Source organism: Pararge aegeria, chromosome 23 (assembly GCF_905163445.1).
Source record: "Pararge aegeria chromosome 23, ilParAegt1.1, whole genome shotgun sequence".
Lineage (NCBI taxonomy): Eukaryota > Metazoa > Arthropoda > Insecta > Lepidoptera > Nymphalidae > Pararge > Pararge aegeria.
In genome coordinates this window covers 12,251,732-12,271,006 of record NC_053202.1, presented here as the reverse complement: position 1 = coordinate 12,271,006, position 19,275 = coordinate 12,251,732, and the positions used below count along the sequence as shown (strand labels likewise).

At 39.0% G+C, this 19,275-nt stretch overlaps 2 protein-coding genes across 2 annotated transcripts; both read left to right on the top strand.

Moving 5' to 3' along the window:
* Window positions 1-3,308, top strand: LOC120634363 (myosin regulatory light chain 2). The gene is made up of 3 exons (XM_039904878.1): window positions 1-123; window positions 1,730-1,915; window positions 2,575-3,308. Exons 1-3 carry the CDS (start codon window positions 121-123, stop codon window positions 2,992-2,994), a joined length of 609 nt encoding a protein of 202 aa, XP_039760812.1. The 5' UTR covers window positions 1-120; the 3' UTR covers window positions 2,995-3,308.
* Window positions 3,309-4,577: 1,269 nt separating this feature from the next.
* LOC120634376 (protein C12orf4 homolog) lies at window positions 4,578-17,889 on the top strand. The gene is made up of 9 exons (XM_039904894.1): window positions 4,578-4,825; window positions 6,307-6,480; window positions 6,959-7,112; window positions 8,853-9,074; window positions 10,262-10,435; window positions 11,580-11,766; window positions 13,095-13,242; window positions 14,420-14,538; window positions 16,762-17,889. The coding sequence occupies exons 1-9, from the start codon at window positions 4,651-4,653 to the stop codon at window positions 16,981-16,983; spliced, it is 1,575 nt and encodes a 524-aa protein (XP_039760828.1). The 5' UTR covers window positions 4,578-4,650; the 3' UTR covers window positions 16,984-17,889.
* Window positions 17,890-19,275: the final 1,386 nt, after the last annotated feature.

The window sequence follows — 19,275 nt, the reverse complement described above, 5'->3', positions numbered from 1 at the left end:
AAGGGGGGAGGGGGAAGGGAGGGAACTCTTGGATGGTGAAACGGGAACGGTAGCTCGGAGTCAGGGTGGGACTGTCGAGCGGTACAGTCTCTTTTCCGTCGAACCAACAAACTAAACAAAATGGTAAGTGAAGTGAAGTGGTACGTGGTACAAAGCCCAAGTGAAATGTGTTGCGAGTGTACGGACAAAGGAAGTGAAGATCCAATCGACGAATCGGATCTTAAACTTAATGATGATCGTTAAAAAGAAATTCAAACAGCTTAAATAAAAGTTTGAGAAATAGTGTCGAAAAGTAACCAAGAAATTGTTAAACTATCCATTAATAAAACTTATCGTTCATATTAATATAATAACTTTATAACATACCAACACCAACGATAATATATTTACCAATGGTAGAGTCTCTATATTAGGACTTGGATTAAATGGATCTTGAACTCGAATAAACTAGAATAACAGATTATATTGTAGAAAAGGCGTTAAAAGCTTATACAACAATTATAAATTTATGATTTAAAACACGATTAATTTAAAAGTTGCACATGTTGAGTTATAGAAAACTATATTTATTAAATAGAACAAAAATGCGCTCGTAAATTTGAAAAAATTAAATACTAAACAAAATCATGGCAAACTTAACAAATTAAACTTAAAATATACAGGAATAAATAAAATAAATCATATATTAAGCGATGGTTCACCTAAATCAGATAGGTACCGTACCGTTTTAATTTAAAATATTAAGCTTTGTAAAAATATCGGGATTGCTAGAGAAAAATGTTTCTTAAGTACTACAGAAATGTAAATTAAATGATTAAGATAGGTCTTTAAAGTCCTTCCGGTTGAAATAAATTCATATCCCACCCGGCGCTAGGGATTTAATTGGAGCAAATTCTATTTTCGATTGTTATACTTTTACGTAACTATCTGCTCCCGGGCCGATGTAAGCGGATGCCGATTGATCTAAATATACCAGGCGCATGGAATACCTTTTCGGAATAAGAACAGCCAAATTAAATTTAATAATAGATCAATCATCGACTGAAGAATTCGATATTATGAAATTACTTGCCAAGAACTATTTGGACGTTTTCAATAAATCTCAATAGGTCGCAGTTGAAAAAAAACACTTAATTATAGCTATTTTTTAACAATTGTGCCGAAGATTACGGAATGCAATAATGAGTAAAATAATGAAAAGTTATGACATGGAATCTCAAAGAAAATATGACAAACAAATGAGCGGGAGAGAGAGAGAGTTAGAGTGAGTTTCAACACTAACTCTCCAGATTAGGTATCAATGTGAAATGCTGGAGCCTGCAATACTAAGTATTAAAGATGTTTATAATTCCGAAGTGGGTGAATCGACTTCAATACATTTAATATTAAATATATTAGGATTTAAATCGTGGTTAATACAAAATTGATTAAAATCTTAACGAACAGGCTGTTGAGAGAAAAAATTCTAAAAAGATTGCTAAACTGTAAAATGATCTTGAAAAATTTAAATCGATCCATTAATTTCGGGATTAAAGATACAATGCCACCAATTGCTCTGATGCCACTAACTGGCTAGTTTTCGTCATCTTTGTTTAAAAATTCGAAAAGGGTAGGAAGAAGATAAGGGCGTGATAATACAGCACACTGACAGATCACAGCTTGGGCACATTCGTAGCACGTTACGGTTATGTGGGAATGTACCCTTACTTATCCATTTTCTTTTCTATAGGCGGACAAGGAAAAGAAGATCAAGAAGAAGAAGGCAAAAGAAGACGCGCCTGCAGAAGAAGCCGCGGCCCCCGCAGCGGCCTCTGGCGGTGAGCGCCAGTCTTCCCGTGGCAGCCGGAAAGCCAAGCGCACCGGCTCCAATGTCTTCTCCATGTTCTCCCAAAAGCAGGTCGCCGAATTTAAAGAGGTGAGTACTGAAAATTTACCATGTTACAAGGAGATTATTTTTATCCTGTTTTCCGTATATCCTGACGTGTTACGTAGTTAATGCATTAGGCGTCAGAAGCGTCAGCTCATTTCTTGGGCGTATAAGCCTGACTGTTCAGCGCGGGAATTCAACAAGCATTCTTGAAAACGTGGACAACACTTCTACTCAGTTTTGTATTCCAAAAAATAATGAAAACCAAAATACAAGGTTTAATGAAATTTTTCGATTTTTCAAACTGCATTACAGAAATCCAGCAGTATGTAAACTAACACCCATCCAGTGCAGTATGAAAACTAACATGTACGTGTGTTGTGTGTATTCGTCTCTAGAAATCACGTTATATGCGTCACATAAATCCAATTTCTGTTGTTAGATTGACTCGTGCGTCGAGGACTGTTTAATAAACATTCAATCTTCCATCGATTTGACTCACCGAAGATTGCCTAATACATAGCATATTAATCTGATCTTTCTCTATGTTATTTACTTTTAGACCCTTTAGCTTCGAACGAATCGATTTTTTCTCTAACTTCTGTTGGAGGTAATTTTTGCGATGGTTTAGATTTCGCACAATTTGAACAGTTGAAGTTATTTTATCTTTCTTTATGTAAACTATTTGTTTTTTTCTGTTGTTTTAGGCCTTCCAGCTAATGGACCACGACAAGGACGGTATCATCGGCAAGAGCGACCTCCGCGCCACCTTCGACTCCCTCGGCAGGCTCGCCGTCGAGAAGGAGCTCGACGAGATGGTCAACGAGGCGTCCGGCCCCATCAACTTCACGCAGCTGCTGACCCTCTTCGCCAACCGCATGTCCGGCGGATCCGACGAAGATGACGTAGTCATCAACGCCTTCAAGACCTTCGACAACGACGGCAAGATCGACTCCGAAAGGCTCAGGCACGCACTCATGACCTGGGGCGACAAGTTCTCCGCCGACGAGGTCGACGAGGCGTACGACCAGATGGAGATCGACGACAAAGGCTTCATCGACACCACCAAGCTCATCACCATGCTCACCGCCAGCGCCGAAGAGGAGGAAGGTGGAGAGGCCGCGTAAGCAGCGACTGACCAACACCATCAGAGCAAGGAGTTCCACAGGGCGTCCACCCGACCCGCAGCGGTTCAGCACGTCGAATTAAACGCGATGTGAACCGAACATCTATTATTTTATTTAACATCTCTATGTAATTTATTGTTTCCATTTTTTTAATTTATATAATTACTTATAAAATATATAATGAAAATATAGTTATTACTATACCAAAGTCTTGTACAACTGTCCCTAGTTTGAGTTACATGAGTAAAGGCTGAGGGATTGTATGGAATACTATGTATTCATTTTCTGTTTGAAATAAAGATTTAAATCAAGTCTGACTAAATAATAAGGCCTGATGCGGCCAACTTAAATAGTAACCTGACTTCTCATTACACACCGACACTTAAATCCGCCAATATTCATTTTTAATATTACTAATACCAAAATGTGTCTGTTTGTTTGTTGTGTATGCTGTACTGCACGCGAGCTGGACAAAATTTGTCACAGATATAGGTAACTTGAACTATAAAGACCGACATGGTATAAATAACTTTTATCCAGGAATAGAAGCCGTGTTTTAAAACTTAAATTTGTTACTACATACGTTAATAAAGATAACATATGGACACAAAAAAATTGCATAGATTAAGTTGAAAAGAAGGGTACCTGTAGTACCCTGGGACCTAAAATCTATGCTATTTATACGAAAGTGTGTATCTTTGTTTGCTAGTAACCTATGTTTAACTCTACCCTGGCACCGATATTGCCAAAATTTTAAATTAAGACAGCTAGCTAGCATCATGGGGAAATACATAGGAAATATATATCTTGAAAAAGAAGTTGGGAAGCTAAAAACAAACTTTGTTACCCATGTTCACTAATCTTAGCAGCTCACTTCCTGGAAGTAGACATACCTAAAATAGGTACTTTTTAGCCGCGGAATTCTTGAGAATGCATAACTAACGCGGACGCAGTCACGGGCAATAATAATGTTTTAGAATGGGCTTAGTTTATAGCCAGTTAATTCATGATCAAAGCGAGATCAATATTTTGACGTGTTTATAAGTGGAAGGTCCCAGGTTCGATCCCCGGCAAGGGCTATTTGGAAATTTATAATTACTGAACTTTCGTCTGGTCTAGTATTATCCTACCAAAATAAATGTGCCAAGCGATTTTGCGTTCCGGTACGTAACTTAGAACTGACTCTACCGTTTTAGACTGCATCATCAACTAACATCAGGTAGGATTGCAGTCAAGGGCCAACTTGTCGAGAAAGGCAAAAAAACTTCGTAAAGTTGTGAATCGTTTTCCAACCTCTTCCCACAAAATCACACCTAGGCATCAAGGATTGGTATGAAAAACCGGATGATGGTCCTTTAGTTCAAAAATTTAGCTATTACCGTCAATCTAGTTATTGGACAACACTCACAAGGTCCTGGATTCTATTTAGTAGATTTTAATCAGTATTTACTAGTTTTTAATCATTTTACAGATTTGTATGAAAACCTAAATCTGTGGAAGTATTAAAAACTTATAAATACTTTAAGTTATTCGTCTGTGTTTGTCATTGGCAATTCGTATTTTTGACAGATGACAATATCCTTTTGACAGCTGGCAAGTCGTCAACACAACAAAATTTTGTTTTGTTTTGGGTAAAGGTGGTCGCTTTGATGAAAAATGACCGCAGTACAAAATACAGCGAAAACTTTCAAATTCTCTTATCCAACATGTACAAACGAAGAGGTGTTGTTCAAGCTAGAGGTTCCCGTGGAAATACCGCACGGCGGGTCGACCAGGGAGCTCGTGCAGAGAGTTATGAAAATGTTCCATATTCCTGTGTATTTAGAAGACGGTAAGAACATAGTAGCCCACCATTCCGCAACGGAACAGCGTGTTTTATGCTCTAAACCCGCATATGAGAGAGAGGAGGTCCGAGCCCAGCATTGGGATGTTAATGGATGATAAAGATCGTATTAGAATTGATCCACTCCAAACCTGGGATGATAAAGCCCAACGTCGGAGCTTGTCGGAGAATTTGGTCGACTGTTCATAACTTTGAGTGGCACGCGTCTTCCTTTCAAAATTCAAAATTCATTTATTTCAAGTAGGCCAAATATAAGCACTTTTGAAACGTCAAGTCTGTCTGTGTGTAGTGACTCTACCACCGGTTCGGAAGGCAGATTCTACCGAGAAGAAGCCGACAAGAAACTCAGCAGTTGCTCTTTTCCAACATTTTACATTTCAAAATTCATTTTTCTATCTTATGAGAGATGAAAGCAGAGCCGGATGCTTCCAAGCAACCTTGTCATTAAGAAATTCATCAATTGTATAATAACCTCGCTGTAATAAATGTGTTTTAACACATTCTTAAAATTACCTTAGGAATCATATTATAAAAGCGTATACTCAGTCCCACAAATGACTTCTGCACCTTTCGCAGACGATATGCAGATGTCACTAATTTATGACAATTTCTTCGACTGTTTATATCCACTTTTTGTTTATAAAGACTAATATGTTGTCTTACAAATACTATTTTGTTATAAATATATTGTGAGGCTACCGTAAGGATACTTATTTCTTTAAATTTTTCACGGAGGGATTCACGTGATTTAAGTTTATATATTGACCATACAGCTCTTTTCTACAATATGAATATAGTTTCAATATCAGCAGCTTTGCCCCATAATAAGATACCGTAAGACATCACACTATGAAAGTACGCAAAATAAACAAGTCTTGCTGTTTACTTTGCTTGCTTTTATGACCTTCCTGGCAACAGTGAACGCTATGAACGGTAATTTAAAGTAGGAGGTCCCGGGTACGATTTCCGGCAGTGTCAATTTTTGAATTTACAATTTCTGAATTTTTCTCTGGTCTGGTCTGGTGGGAGGCTTTGGCTGTGGCTAGTTATCACCCTAACCAACAAAGATGCCGCTAAGCGATTTAGTGTTCTGATGCGATGTTCTGTAAAAACCAATAAGGGGTATGACTAACATACTTCCTAACAGGTTAGCCTGCTTAGACTGCATCATCACTTACCCCCAGGTGAGATTGCAGTCGAGGGCTAACTTGTAGTGGAATAAAAAAATAAAAAATGTTTGATTTAGTATTGAAAAGCTGATTTGTTTACTGCCTCACAACAAAATAAATATTGTTTTTGGAACCATCTAAAAAACAACATTTCTGCAAATGCCACCAAGTGAACTGTTCTTAGAACTCATGTGGATTCAAAAAGTCAAAATTGTGTGACAAGAATAAAATGAGCTTCATTATTAGCCTCTCTCATATCAACGTAAATGTGACTAAAATCACATTCAAACATAATTTCAGAGCTCAATGGAAAACTAGCCGAGTTTGTGGCAGAGGAAACTAAAAAGTTTCATAATGAGAGAGATGCAAAGTTACTAGACCAACTGAAGAACAGTGAATTAAACATTGAAGGGATTGTTAAAAACTGGGAAAAGCTTTTTAAGGAGAATGTCATGGAGTTTGCTGAACAGAAAGGTTAGTCGACATTCATAACTATTCTCGCATAATAAAAGGATTATGCAAACAATAAAAAAGCTTGCGTAATTTTTGGTCTAACTATGTTTGAATAGTTGGAAGTTTAATAGTGAAAATATTACCATTGTCTTGCTGCAATAGAAATTGCCTTCTGTAGCTAAACTTTTTTTATTTTACTAGGAAATGCATGAACTGTATATGTAAATATATACGTAGGTAAAAAGTGTATTTATTCATTGACAATTCCCTCATGAAAACAGGAAAGCTATTCTAAGCTGTTCTTAGCATGCCAAGAGGCTGGAATACCACTCAAACCCAAAACAGAAATGCCACAGCAAACTTTCATATACTACCTTGGTTATGTCCCTCCCCCTCCTTCTTCTATTTCTGGACCTATCTCCGTACTTAATTGTTGTTGTTGTTGTACTTGAGAAAAATATACTGTGAATTTGAAAAGCCCTTTTACTTTTTTTCTAAGGATCTTCGGATGAGGAAGTGTTTGCAGCTGCATACCATAAACTAGTGCATTCGCCTGCACTAGACACTATTCTCCAAGTGGAAGCCACCTATGCCCAGACTGTTATGAATATGTTGAAGAGTAGAGATGATGATATCGAGAAGCTTACACAGAAGTATGTATTTGCTCTTCATTTGTACCAATAAAAAACAAAATATGTAAAAAAAATTTGAAGTTGGTAAATCTCTGGGCTACTAGTCTCATTAGTCACACTTTAACTTACAGCAACTTTCAAATGTCAGAGCATGGATAATACTATTACGACTTTATGCCACACTGTTTTATCTATACATATAAAAGAAAATAAATAGATACAAATAGATACACTATGACAATACACACACCGTCATCTAGTTCCAAAGTAAGCGTAGCTTGTGTTATGGATACTAAGATAACTGATTATTATTTTTTATGAATAATATACATATAAATACTCATAATATATAGATAAACACCCAGAAACTGAAAACGTTTATGTTCATCACACTAACATTTTTCAGTGGGAATCGAACCCCACGGCCTTGGAATCAGAAAGCAGGGTCGCTGCCCACTGCGCCAATGGGCCGTCTGAAGTTTTGTTAGTTAGACCATTTATAATTCAAGAACGGCGGGACCAATTTCTATATTTGATTTTTTGGATTATTAGTCCGGAATTATCCTTAGTCCGGAATAGGATAAAAATTATTAAAATATAGTATTCATAAAAAAAATTGTTTGGCGGTACGTAGTTTGCCGGGACAGCGAGTTGTTTTATAAATCCCTTATATTTTTAAAACAAAGATTTAAAACCTAAAATTCTCAATTTCTGTGATTTTGCATTCTTGTACCATGTTGTGTAGAATGTTATCCGGGTAACAGGTTTAATAAATTATATAACTGCCATAACCATACCAGGTTAGCCCTCTACCATCTCAGACTGGGTCATTACATTACATCACCACTAGGTGAGAATCAGTGGCTAACTTGAAGAGAATATAAAAACCTCATGACGTGGGATAAGGTCAAGAAGCAGCAAAGCTAGCATTGCCAGGCGATATTTCTCTACACAAAAAAGACTAAATGTTCACCTTCTCCCACAGTTTTGTACACTGTTCAAGAAGGGGGGAACTCATCATCAAATAATATATGTGGAATGTCTAACAGAGCAGAAGCGGTGAGACCGTGGAGATCGAGTTCGAGCCCTGGCACGCACCACTAACTTTTCGGAGTTATGTGCGTTTTAATTTAAGTAATCTAAATACCACTTGCTTCAAACGGTGAAGTAAAACATTGTGGGGAAACTAGCATACATAACTAGCAAACTAGCATACTGCCGGAGTGTTCTCCGTAAAGTTCTCAACGGCGTGTGTAGTCTACCAATTCGCACTTGGCCAGTCTGGTAGACTACGCCCTAAACCCTTCCCATTCTGATAGGAGACCCGTGTAGTGCGCCAGTAATCCGTTGATGATGATGACCTAACAGAGGAGAACTTCTCCTTTTTCCTATTTCCGTGTTTAGGCAGGTAACCAAATAAATAAGATCCCTTATCAGTGTATACAATCTGACAAAATTTTTGTCTCCTGCCCATGCTAGAGATGAGATTGCAGGCTATACTAAAAAAAGCCACAGAAGATGTAACTATAAAAATAGTCTGTTATGAAAATTAGTCACAGATCTTCGGCAATGACACTCCACGAACGTTTGTTTGTCCGTAGAGGGTACATTGCCGAAGATGTGTGGAGTATAAGGATTGAAGAAATTATAACTTACACCGTACAGATCCTCCTGCTTTTCGCGGAGTATAGCAATTTTTATCATGGATTTCCGCAAAGTTTCTTCCAATAGTATCTGTTGTTATTTAATTACATTGAACAGACAAACAGAAGAAATGGAAGAGAAGATGCGCCTGCTGAACACGGTGACGACTGAAGAGGAGATCAACGAACTGGCTGTGCAGCACTTCGAGCAGCAGAGCCTAGCGGCGGGCCGCTGGGACTCGCAGCTGGATGCGCTCCGGCACACACAGCGCGCCGCACATCGCGCCTGGCTCATGACCGCCATCGACGACTACCAGACCGACGAGAAAATCACACCCAGGTACATCCCCCCACCACCCAAAAAGAGCATAACCATGTCACGTGAACTGTCACATAATCGTAAGCTAGCACCTATACAGAGCAAAAGTCGTATATAAAAGGTCTCTGACACCATTTCAGAGGATAACGAGTGTAAAACAAAAAAAAAGACATGTTTACCATAGCTGCTGTGAATCCCACTTCTGATGTTAATAGAATTTGGATTGGCCATAAAGCAAGAGTGTGCCGAGTGGATACGGTAAGTAAGAGTACATTTGTCACAACATCTCCTCCGCGGGTGGAGACTGAGGTGACTTAGAGTTATAGAACGAAGAACGGGCAGTGGCGATCACCAACCCGTTTGCCCAGCGTGGTAATTACGGGCATTCCCGTTGGGGGAGGGCTTTAGTCCAGCAGTGGAATGTTATAGGCTATTGATGATGGATTAAAACATAAATTATCTCCACTACCCCGCGCTGGGGAAGCGTGGTGGGTCTTTGATTTAAAACTGTTTCACCTTTAAGAGGCCTCCTGTCTGTACACAGTACGGGGCACATGATACGGGGCTCGCCTTATCAAAAACTATCTAGTATAACTTTTAATATCTCATGCAAATTAACGGCAAATTTGCTACATGCCTCGACTTAGCTGGCATTGCATACACAAAGACTGCACTGAATATAGCAACATCCAAAGCTGTGTTATATATGTTCACCGCAATGAATCTCACTTCTGATGTTGGAAAATTACTATTCTCATACTAAAACGCGGCATTGGTATGAGAGCTAAAATATGGTTTAGAGTTCGTATGTTGTAAACACAGTATTAAGAACCTACAGAATCATCTTTCAGCCATTGTGTCCAAAAATAGTGAAAACGCCCCGCGCACTTTACATCGGCTTAACTTTGCTAGCTCACAAACTTTCTCATTTTCATTAGAGGTAAACGGCATGAAGTGCTCCCCTTACATGAGTGTGCTAGAAAGGCAGCTGTCATTTAGGAGTGGCGACGAATGGTCAAACGTGCCATAATACTTACGACGAACCGACTGAGAAGAAGAAGAAATGGTATGAAGTGAATAACCGTTTGGTCGATAAACAAGTCTAAAGTGAAGTGGTTTTTGATGCTTCGATATTAGTTGAGTCGATCGGTTTCCGTACGTTCTCAATTCTGTGGTTGTAAAATAACGTAACGGGCGTGTTTTGCCAGCAATTCCCCGCTGATGTCGTTCCCCGCGGCGCTGGCGCCGGCGCCCGCCACGCCGCGTCTGGAGGAGAGCTTCACCATCCACCTGGGCTCGCAGCTCAAGCAGACGCACAACATCCGCCTCGCCGCACTGCACATGATGCAACTGTGCTCCGTGCACCGGCCCGACGCCGACGGGTGAGAGGGGGGGGGGGGGGGGGGGGGAAGGAAAGAGCAAATATGTCTGAACTTATACAACGAGTCAGAGTAAATGTACTAATATTACAAATGTCAATGTAAGTTTGTTTGTTACGCTTTCACGCAAAAACTACTTCATCGATCCTCACGAATCTTTGTACACATATTCTTGGAAGTGTTAGAAGTGATATAGGATACTTTTTATCCCGATATTAAGCTCAGTTCCTTTGGGAGAGGGGATGAAAGTGTTTGACGATTTTACACTATAACTCGGACAAATGATAACCAAAATTAAATTCAAATTCAAAATTTCTTTATTCATGTAGGCCTATCACAGGCACTTATGAAGCGTTCATACATAATTGTTTACATAATTGTAACGGGATGGTGATAACTTCGTTCGCCAACTTAAATCTAAAGCTAAGAGGGTTCCAAACGCGCCCTGGTCTAAGAAGAGCTCACAACAAACTTAGCCGGGTAAATTTATTTTTTTGTTATCACCATCTTCCAGTAAATTAATATTTAGCTTTGAAGCTAGAGCAATTCACACCCAAGCCTTTTTATCGTTTAAATAATCCTTAATATTATAATAGGATTTTTCTGTAAGCTTACGTTTTATATAAACTTTGAACTTATTGAGAGACATCTCAAAGATTTCATTTGGTAATTTGTTTTAAAATATCACATTTAAATAATCATTTTTGTACTATAGAGGTTATAATATGTGTTTAATTTTTCTATTATTCCAGTTGTGGGAATCGAACCCTTGGACTCAGAAAGCAGGGTCGCCTATGATATTTTAACTACTTAAAACGCACGTAACTCAGTAAAGTTAGAGATGCGTGCATAGAGGGTACTCACAGGGGATGCTGCTGATATAAAATGAAGAAAATCTCCAGTACGAGTTATAAAAGACTTAAGGAGGGGCGTTGTGAGAGTTATAAAAAGCCCACTCTTTAGTATTTATAAAACGTTCTGGAGATTTTCTTCATTTAATATCATCTGCATAACTCTATGCACGCCGCTGGGTGCGTGATGGGATTCGAACTCGGCCACCCGAAAGTGAAGTCGAGTCCTACCCAATACGCTATCACCGCTTCGATGGGTTTATGATGATCGTTTTTTTTCGATCTGTTCTTTGCAGGGGGACATGGGCGGGCGCTCAGCCGGCGCTTGCTCTGTACTCAGGCGAGCTGAGCGGCTCAGTGTTGCTAGTGGACCCCGTACCGAGTCGCTCGCCGCTGCTACGCTCTGCCCGAGCCGCGGCCGAACACCACTTCCCCGACGTGGAGGCTCAGTTGAGGCACATTACTGAAGCCATAAAGGAACCGGTAACAAAATTTTAAAGCTCATCCATTCTTTTCTCCTCATGGAATCTACTGTATGCTAAAGAAGAGATACGTTATCATAAATTGGCCGATTGACGCAGTGGGCAGCGACCCTGCTTTCTGAGTCTAAGGCTGTAGGTTCGATTCCCACAACTGGAAAATGTTTGTGTGATGGTCAGGAATGTTTTTCAGTGTCTGGGTGTTTTTTTTTTTATTATTATTAGTGTTAATACCTACACTTGGAGGAATTATCAATATTTATAAATTTAAAATGCATATAAAAATTTTCGGAACTGACAGATTTTGAACCTTCGACTCTCTGGCAATCGCGGCCTGAGCGCTTTCTCCAATTAAGCTCTCCTTTAAATTTATGAAAATTTGTAAGTTTTTGAGTATAAATTCAAATTATAATTTAAAAATGTTTCATTCATGTAGACTTTATCACAGGCACTAGTGAAGCGTTCATACATTTAACATGTTACCACTAATGTTAGTGATGGTGATAACTACATGCGTTAACTTAAAACTAAAGCTACGAGGGTTCCAAACGCGCCCTGGTCTAAGAGTCCACAACAAACTTAGCCAGGTTTTTTTATTATATAATTTATGTAGTGTATTATCGTAGTATATTTATTTATTCAGTATTCTCGACAGAAATAAACGATAAAGTTACCTTTAATAATTTTATGTATTCTTCCAAGTCTTGCCAGTTGACGTATGGTTTCTAAACATGGTCGCTAACTATGGGCCTCATAAGAAGGCTCAGAGTCACTCGAGCGACGGAGAGCTATGCTCGGAGTATCTCTGCGTGATCAAATAAGAGATGAGGAGATCCGTAGAGCAACCAGAGCTAGCGATCGCGACCGAGCCGCGAAGCTGAAGTGGCAATGGGCGGGGCACATAGCTCAGAGAGGTCCAGCAGCTCGGGCTCCAACGTCCATCCGGCAGCCCCGCGCTGGCCAGCGCAGCGTTGGTCGACCCCTATCGATTTGGACAGACGACATCGAACACATCACAGGTTGCCGCTGGATCCAAGCGGCACAGAACCGTGGAATTTGGAACTCCTTACAAAAGACCTTTGTCCAGCTGTGGACGTCTATCGGTTGTGATGAAACCCTTAATTATGCTAGACTTTGAATAGGTATTTGAAAAAGCCTTAAAGAACCCTCGCGATGAGCCCGAACTCCTCATGTCTCACCCCTAAAATGTGGTAGGGTAAGATGCAGCTCACACTGACGGTTGATATGACGATGATGCACCGTCATTGTGTCGTTTGGTCGGGTGCGTGAGCCCGTGCAGCGTGTACGGGCTGAGCCGGTGGGCTTCCGCAGGTCGAGAAGCGCAACGCGGAGCGGCAGGCGGGCCGCGCGCGCGGGGAGCGCCTGCGGGCGGGCGACGTGTTCGTGAGCCGCCACAGCAACCTGGCCGAGGCGCACGTGGTGTTCCACCTGGTGGCGGACGACGAGTCCCTCAAGGCCGGTGAGTGGCGCGAGGGTCTCGCGGGGCAAAGAACTTTCGGGACTTGGGGCCACTTTTGTGCACGCTTGCAATAATGGCCACATTGGTGGCGTGCACTTCATAGGTGTACAAAAGCACCGCCTACCCTAAAATTGATGTATTAACGGCGTCCATAAATTACGTGAGGTGTTTTTTTAGATGTCGTGAGATTTTATTCATAACTTAAGCTAGTTGCTTTGGACGACCTCACTGGCGCAACGTTGAGGGATTTGAATGATGTGTGAAATTCGATTCCCGGCAAGGGCGATTTGGGAATTTAAAATTTCTGTGTTTCTCTGGTCTGTTCTGGCTAGTTAGCACCCTACCGACAAAGACTTGCCGCTAAGCGATTCAAAGTTCAGGTGCGATTTCGCGTGGAAATCGATTCAATCGATATCACTTCCCAACAGGTAAACCCGCTACTATCTTAGACTGCATCACCACCAGGTGAGATTCCAATCTGCCAAGGGCAAGCATGTAGTGGAATATAAAAATAAAAAAACGTTCTTACCTCATAAAAGCTTTAGCTAATTATATGGCGAATTTATTTTCTGATGCAAAGTTTATTTACATTGACGAAGGCGAGGGGAACCATATGATATAAGATAAAAGACAGGCAAAATTGCTGACTTTGTATTGACGCCGTCAGACCGACAGAGAACGCAAAAGCAAAGCGTGCCGTAAGTTTTTTTACGAGAACACACAATGCCTATAGAAAGCTGTAAAGAGAGACAAGCAAAAATACATGACAGAAAGTCAGTCCGTTTTTTATAATTTTTTAAAATAAACCAACGAAAAATATATTTTTCTAGGTAAATAATATTTACAAACTAAAATTAATATTTACAAGAAATATAAGCCGTCTAACTGTTCACTTATGGGCATGGTACCCAAAATGCTGGCGCTATTGCCTCTATGAATTGCTAGACTTAGCCGTTGGGCTGAATAAGCGCCTAAATAAGACGTAAGGACCAATGTTTGGGACACGATGTTAATAAAATGTTTCGTGTCCGAAGACCATGGGTCCAGAGTCTCAAACGCAAGCGCCTCAAAAACCTAGTTAATTTTTTAACAAAAATATATAAAATAAAAATTGCACTTAAATAAAAATAACAGTGTTGGCTAAGTTTATAATGCGCTCTTGTATTCTACTTGGCAGGGGACATGACGTCACGACACCCGGCGATCCTTGGCCTCCGGAATATCCTGAAAGCTGCGTGCTGCAACGACGTCACCTCTATCGCGTTCCCGCTACTCCTCAAACACGAACTGACAGAGGTAATCCATTTCTGTGTTCTCGTTATAATTGAGAAGTGTAAGGAAACCGGAATGCCTTCCAAGAAATTCGATAAAAATGCTTGGGTTTATTGCTCTTCTAATAATTTTAAATGACAATGTGAGATGGTGATATCAAAAAAAAATACCCGGCTAAGTTTGTTGTGGGCTTCATCTTAGAGCAGGACGCGCTTGGAACCCTCGTAGCTTTAGTTTAAGTTTACGAATAGGGTTATCGCCATCATCTCACTACTGTGTAATCCTCATGTACCTACGCATCAAAAGTGCCACCTATGGGCCTACTTGAACAAAGATATTTTTGACTTTGACTTTTACTTTGAAAGCAGGGGATTGTTATAGTGTGTTTATGGAGTGTTTAATGACAAGGTTGCCTGGAAGCAAGCCGCTCCGCTTTCATCTCACACAAGATAGAACAAAGACTGTTTAATTTTAAAACGATATTGAAAAAGAGCAATTGCTGAGTTTCTTGCCGGCTTCTTCTCGGTAGAATCTGCCTTCCGAACCGGTGGTAGAATCACTACAAACAGTCAGACTTGACGTTTCAAAAGTGCTTATATTAGGCCTACTTGAAATAAATTAATTTTGAATGTGAAGTAATCGAATAATCTTGTAATTCACTCCGAATTAAAACCCTGCATTTATCACTTAAAAGCGTAACGCGTTATCGCGTCTGTAAATTGCACAGTAGACGATTTTACGTCCAATAGTTACATTATATTTATTAAAATAAATAAATATACTACGACAATTTGACGCCCTCCCCTGGCGTCACGGTGAGCGCTGTGAATTTAAGGAGGTTGGAATCCCGGCAGGGATTTCATAATTTCTGAATTTTCTCTGCTCTGGTCTGGTAGGAGGCCTTGGCCGTGGCTAGTTTCCACCCTACCGACAAAGACGTGCCGCTAAGCGATTTAGTGTTCCGGTGCGATGTCGTGTAGAAACTAACAGGTTAGCCCGCTACCATCTTAGACTGCACCATCAGTTACCACCAAGTCAGTTGCAGTCGAGGGCTAACTTGTAGTAGAATTAAAAAATAACTACACGGCACGGGCAGGAGACAAAAATGATATCACCTGACAACTGACAACTGACAAGGGATATAATAAACGTGTCCACATGATAAAGCACAGGAATACGGAATAGGAGAAGTTTACCCCCGTTTATTAATACACATATATTATTTGGATATTATTTCCACTTGTGCGTCAGTGCTCTGAGAGTTAATAAAGCTGTGGGAGAAGATACATTTTCATCGCTTACCCGGGGACATAATTGTCTCCATGCTAGCCGTGGTGGCGAGGTCGTCAAAAGTCCTAGTGAAAATGGGTATCAGCATCTCAAGGACGCACATCGGGTGGCTTGGCAGGTAGTTTTTTGAGGGTAGATGAGGGTTTGGAACGGATCGTTATTGTTCTTTCCCGTAAAGGAATAGGGAGTATAAAGGAACCTCACAAGAGGAACTTTTAGGTTACTGATGAAAAAAGTATCTGAACTGTTCGTCTGAAACGTGTATATTACCAAGAGTTTTATCTATGAATGTTGATATACGTGACACCAGCAAGTCGCTCGGCGATAATAATAAACACATTCCACGTTGTAAATATGTGATTAATATTTTCATTCTGCAGTAAAAGTAGACTTACATACGGTGTAACTTATAAATTTTGTACTTAATTATTAAGAGCTTAAGTCTATGATGTGTCGTGCCAATAAAAAGGTTCTGACTCAGCCTAATGTTCCGGATACTAATGTACCCACAACGCTGGTATTCTGTCAGTACCTATTTAGTTGAGGGAAGTCCAGTTATGAAATCACATATAAAAACAAAAAAATATAAACTTTATAAAAGAAAGTAAACTTCATAATGGAAAGGAGATGAAAATTCATTTTTATTTAAGTAGTAATGGAAAAGTATGTTAGTCAGATAATAATTTTTAGTTTTTTGTAGTTATTATTGTAAGATAGTGCCACATTAGATTTTTGAATGTTCAGTAGATAATAGCGACATAATTTTTTAAAGCAAAACATTGATTTGGCATTTCTAAAAGGCGGTGGGATGTCGTTTCAGCATTTGGTGGCAAGATATTTAAAACTGCCACGATATTATTATGATATTTATTTTGGTGTCTGATGTAAAAGATGTCATATTGATTGTAGTATCGATAGATATTTTGGTGCAGTTAACATAGTCTTGTTGGTTTCAAGGAGATGACCGCGGCGTGGTGCATGCGGCGCGCAGAGCTCGTGCTGAAGTGCGTAAAGGGCTTCGTGCTGGAAGCCAGTGGTGGGGGCGGCGCCGACTTGCGCACGCTGTGTGCCACCCTGCCCCCAGATATCCGACCTGCGCTGTTCTCATCGCTGGCAGCACTCCTGCCCACTATCTTTAGGGTTTCCGGACCGGTTCGAGCGAAAACTGCCGCTCAGTGAACGCTTGTTTAATTAAATGTATCGAGCCTTTATCACCGACGGCCGAGCACCGAGCGTAACACGATTCGATATTTAACATGTACCTACTGTGTAGAATTTCAATCCAATAATTAAACATAACTCCTTTGCTATTTTTAAAAGTCGTATAAGGAGGCAATATTAGTCACTATAAATATGTTAATACTATATGTGTATTTACGTAAATACACATATATAGTATTACAATTTATTATTATTTTTAATTATCAATGTATTTTTTAGTGTAAATCTATGTATGAGATGAGGTATATGGATTTTGTATAACTGCCATACCCCTAACAGGATTTCCCGTCAATCATTTCCTTATTCCATCGGTTAAGGTAGCCTGGAAGAGATCACTTTTAGTGATAAGGCCGCCTTTTGCATAATTATATTAAAGTAAGGGTTCTGTGTGTGTATAGAAAATATTATGCAAGTTGTTTAAATAAATAAATACTATCATTAAATTACAATTTAACAAAAATATTTAAGAAACCTAAAAATGTAGAATTTGTGTTTGTCGGTTACGATATTGTCAATCTGAGACGTCTAGAAATCGATTCCGTTGTTTTTAGTCGTTAAAATTAATATATTTTAAAATTTCCGCGTCTTATATTGAAGTTACTTAATCAAGAAGTTATGCCGACTGTGCCAAGCCGTATATAGACAAAGACGTGCCGCTAAGCAATTTTAGTGTTCCGGTGTGATGTCGCGTAGAAACCGATTAGGGGTCTGACTACCGTACTCCCTAACCGGTTAGATCGCTACCATCTTAAACTGCATCATAACTTACCACCAGGTGTAATTAAGTATGGATATGAGTCAAATCATTGAAATAAGTGGATGAAATGTTATTTACAGACATTCCAATTTTATTATATTCATAAGTGTTACTTCTATTTATTTTAGACAAAATAAAATTATACTTAAATACAATAAATACTTTTTTTCTCCAAACGATTTATTTATTTATATTATCAATGACTTGATAGGATATGTCGTCTTTTTTTGCCCGCTATCGAAGATAGAAGACAATAAAAAATAAAAAACCTCGTTCATACATAATCAAATATTTATTAAAACAATAATAAAACCAATCGTGACAATAATAAACTACCTGGTTTCAGCACAATACTAGTAAATCTAATTAATAGCGAATTAAATTCTTACATCAAAACAAGGTAATAAATCAAATCAATAATATAATTATTAAAACAAATTAAAAGTATAGCATCAGCCTAGAGAGATTAAAAATAAACGTCATTACCTATTCTTTTAGTTAACAGTATCCACCCCTAGTACGAAATAGTGTAGTAAATAACGTAAACGAAATACCACAGCCAGCGAAACATTTCAATCCAATAACTTAGTATTTTTATCATAGCATGTAATTGTGGTTTGGAATATGTAGATTAAAAAAAAAAGTGTTCTGATTTCTTTTTTTTAGAAGCTATTATTTTTGACAGCTCTCTTAGATACCCTTCTTTAAGTACCGTGCACGGATTATCTGTTTGTCTGTGCTATTATTGTTTGTCTGTATTTGCTGGTCATTTTCGATTTTAAATAAGACATTAGACACCATGGATCGTTGTGTGAATAAATTGAGTTGTGAATTGTACTACAAAAGTCAGAACTGTGACATAGTCTGCAGAATTTTCAGTGATGGTTTTGATCTTGCATCTCTTTCCAATCGGGCCCAAGAATGTATGAACGCGTGTATCCTTTGCCCTTATCTCACTTGTGGCACATTTCTCGACTCGAGTTTTTATATTGGCATTTAGATGAGCAAATTCGTACTATGGTTTACATTTCAATATTCAAAGCCTAGTTTTACGTTGTCACTTTAATAGCAACATCTCTCGAGTGTTGCCATATTATTTTGACGTTAAGGAGTCCAACTCAATACATATTCCTGGACTACATGGTTAATAATTTGTGAGATTATTTGAAGTTGCAAGGCCAAACCTGCTAACTTACAAAACTCTACCCAAAGTCTGCGGTGTTTTTTTTTTGCCAACTCTGTGTCAAAACCGGCGAGTTCTTGATTGATCGTAAAAAAATTGAAGAAGCGTGTGAATAAAAGAAAAATAGATTTACATTATGACTAAGTTTTAATATTTTTAAAACATGCTTTACGGTTATAAATTATGAAAAGATGATAAGATAACTTAGTAAGAAAGAATGGATCCTGGGTAAAATATTTTTAATATTTACCTCCGAAAATTCAATTTTAATATTCACTTACAATAAAACGTCTATTTTATAATTTAACTT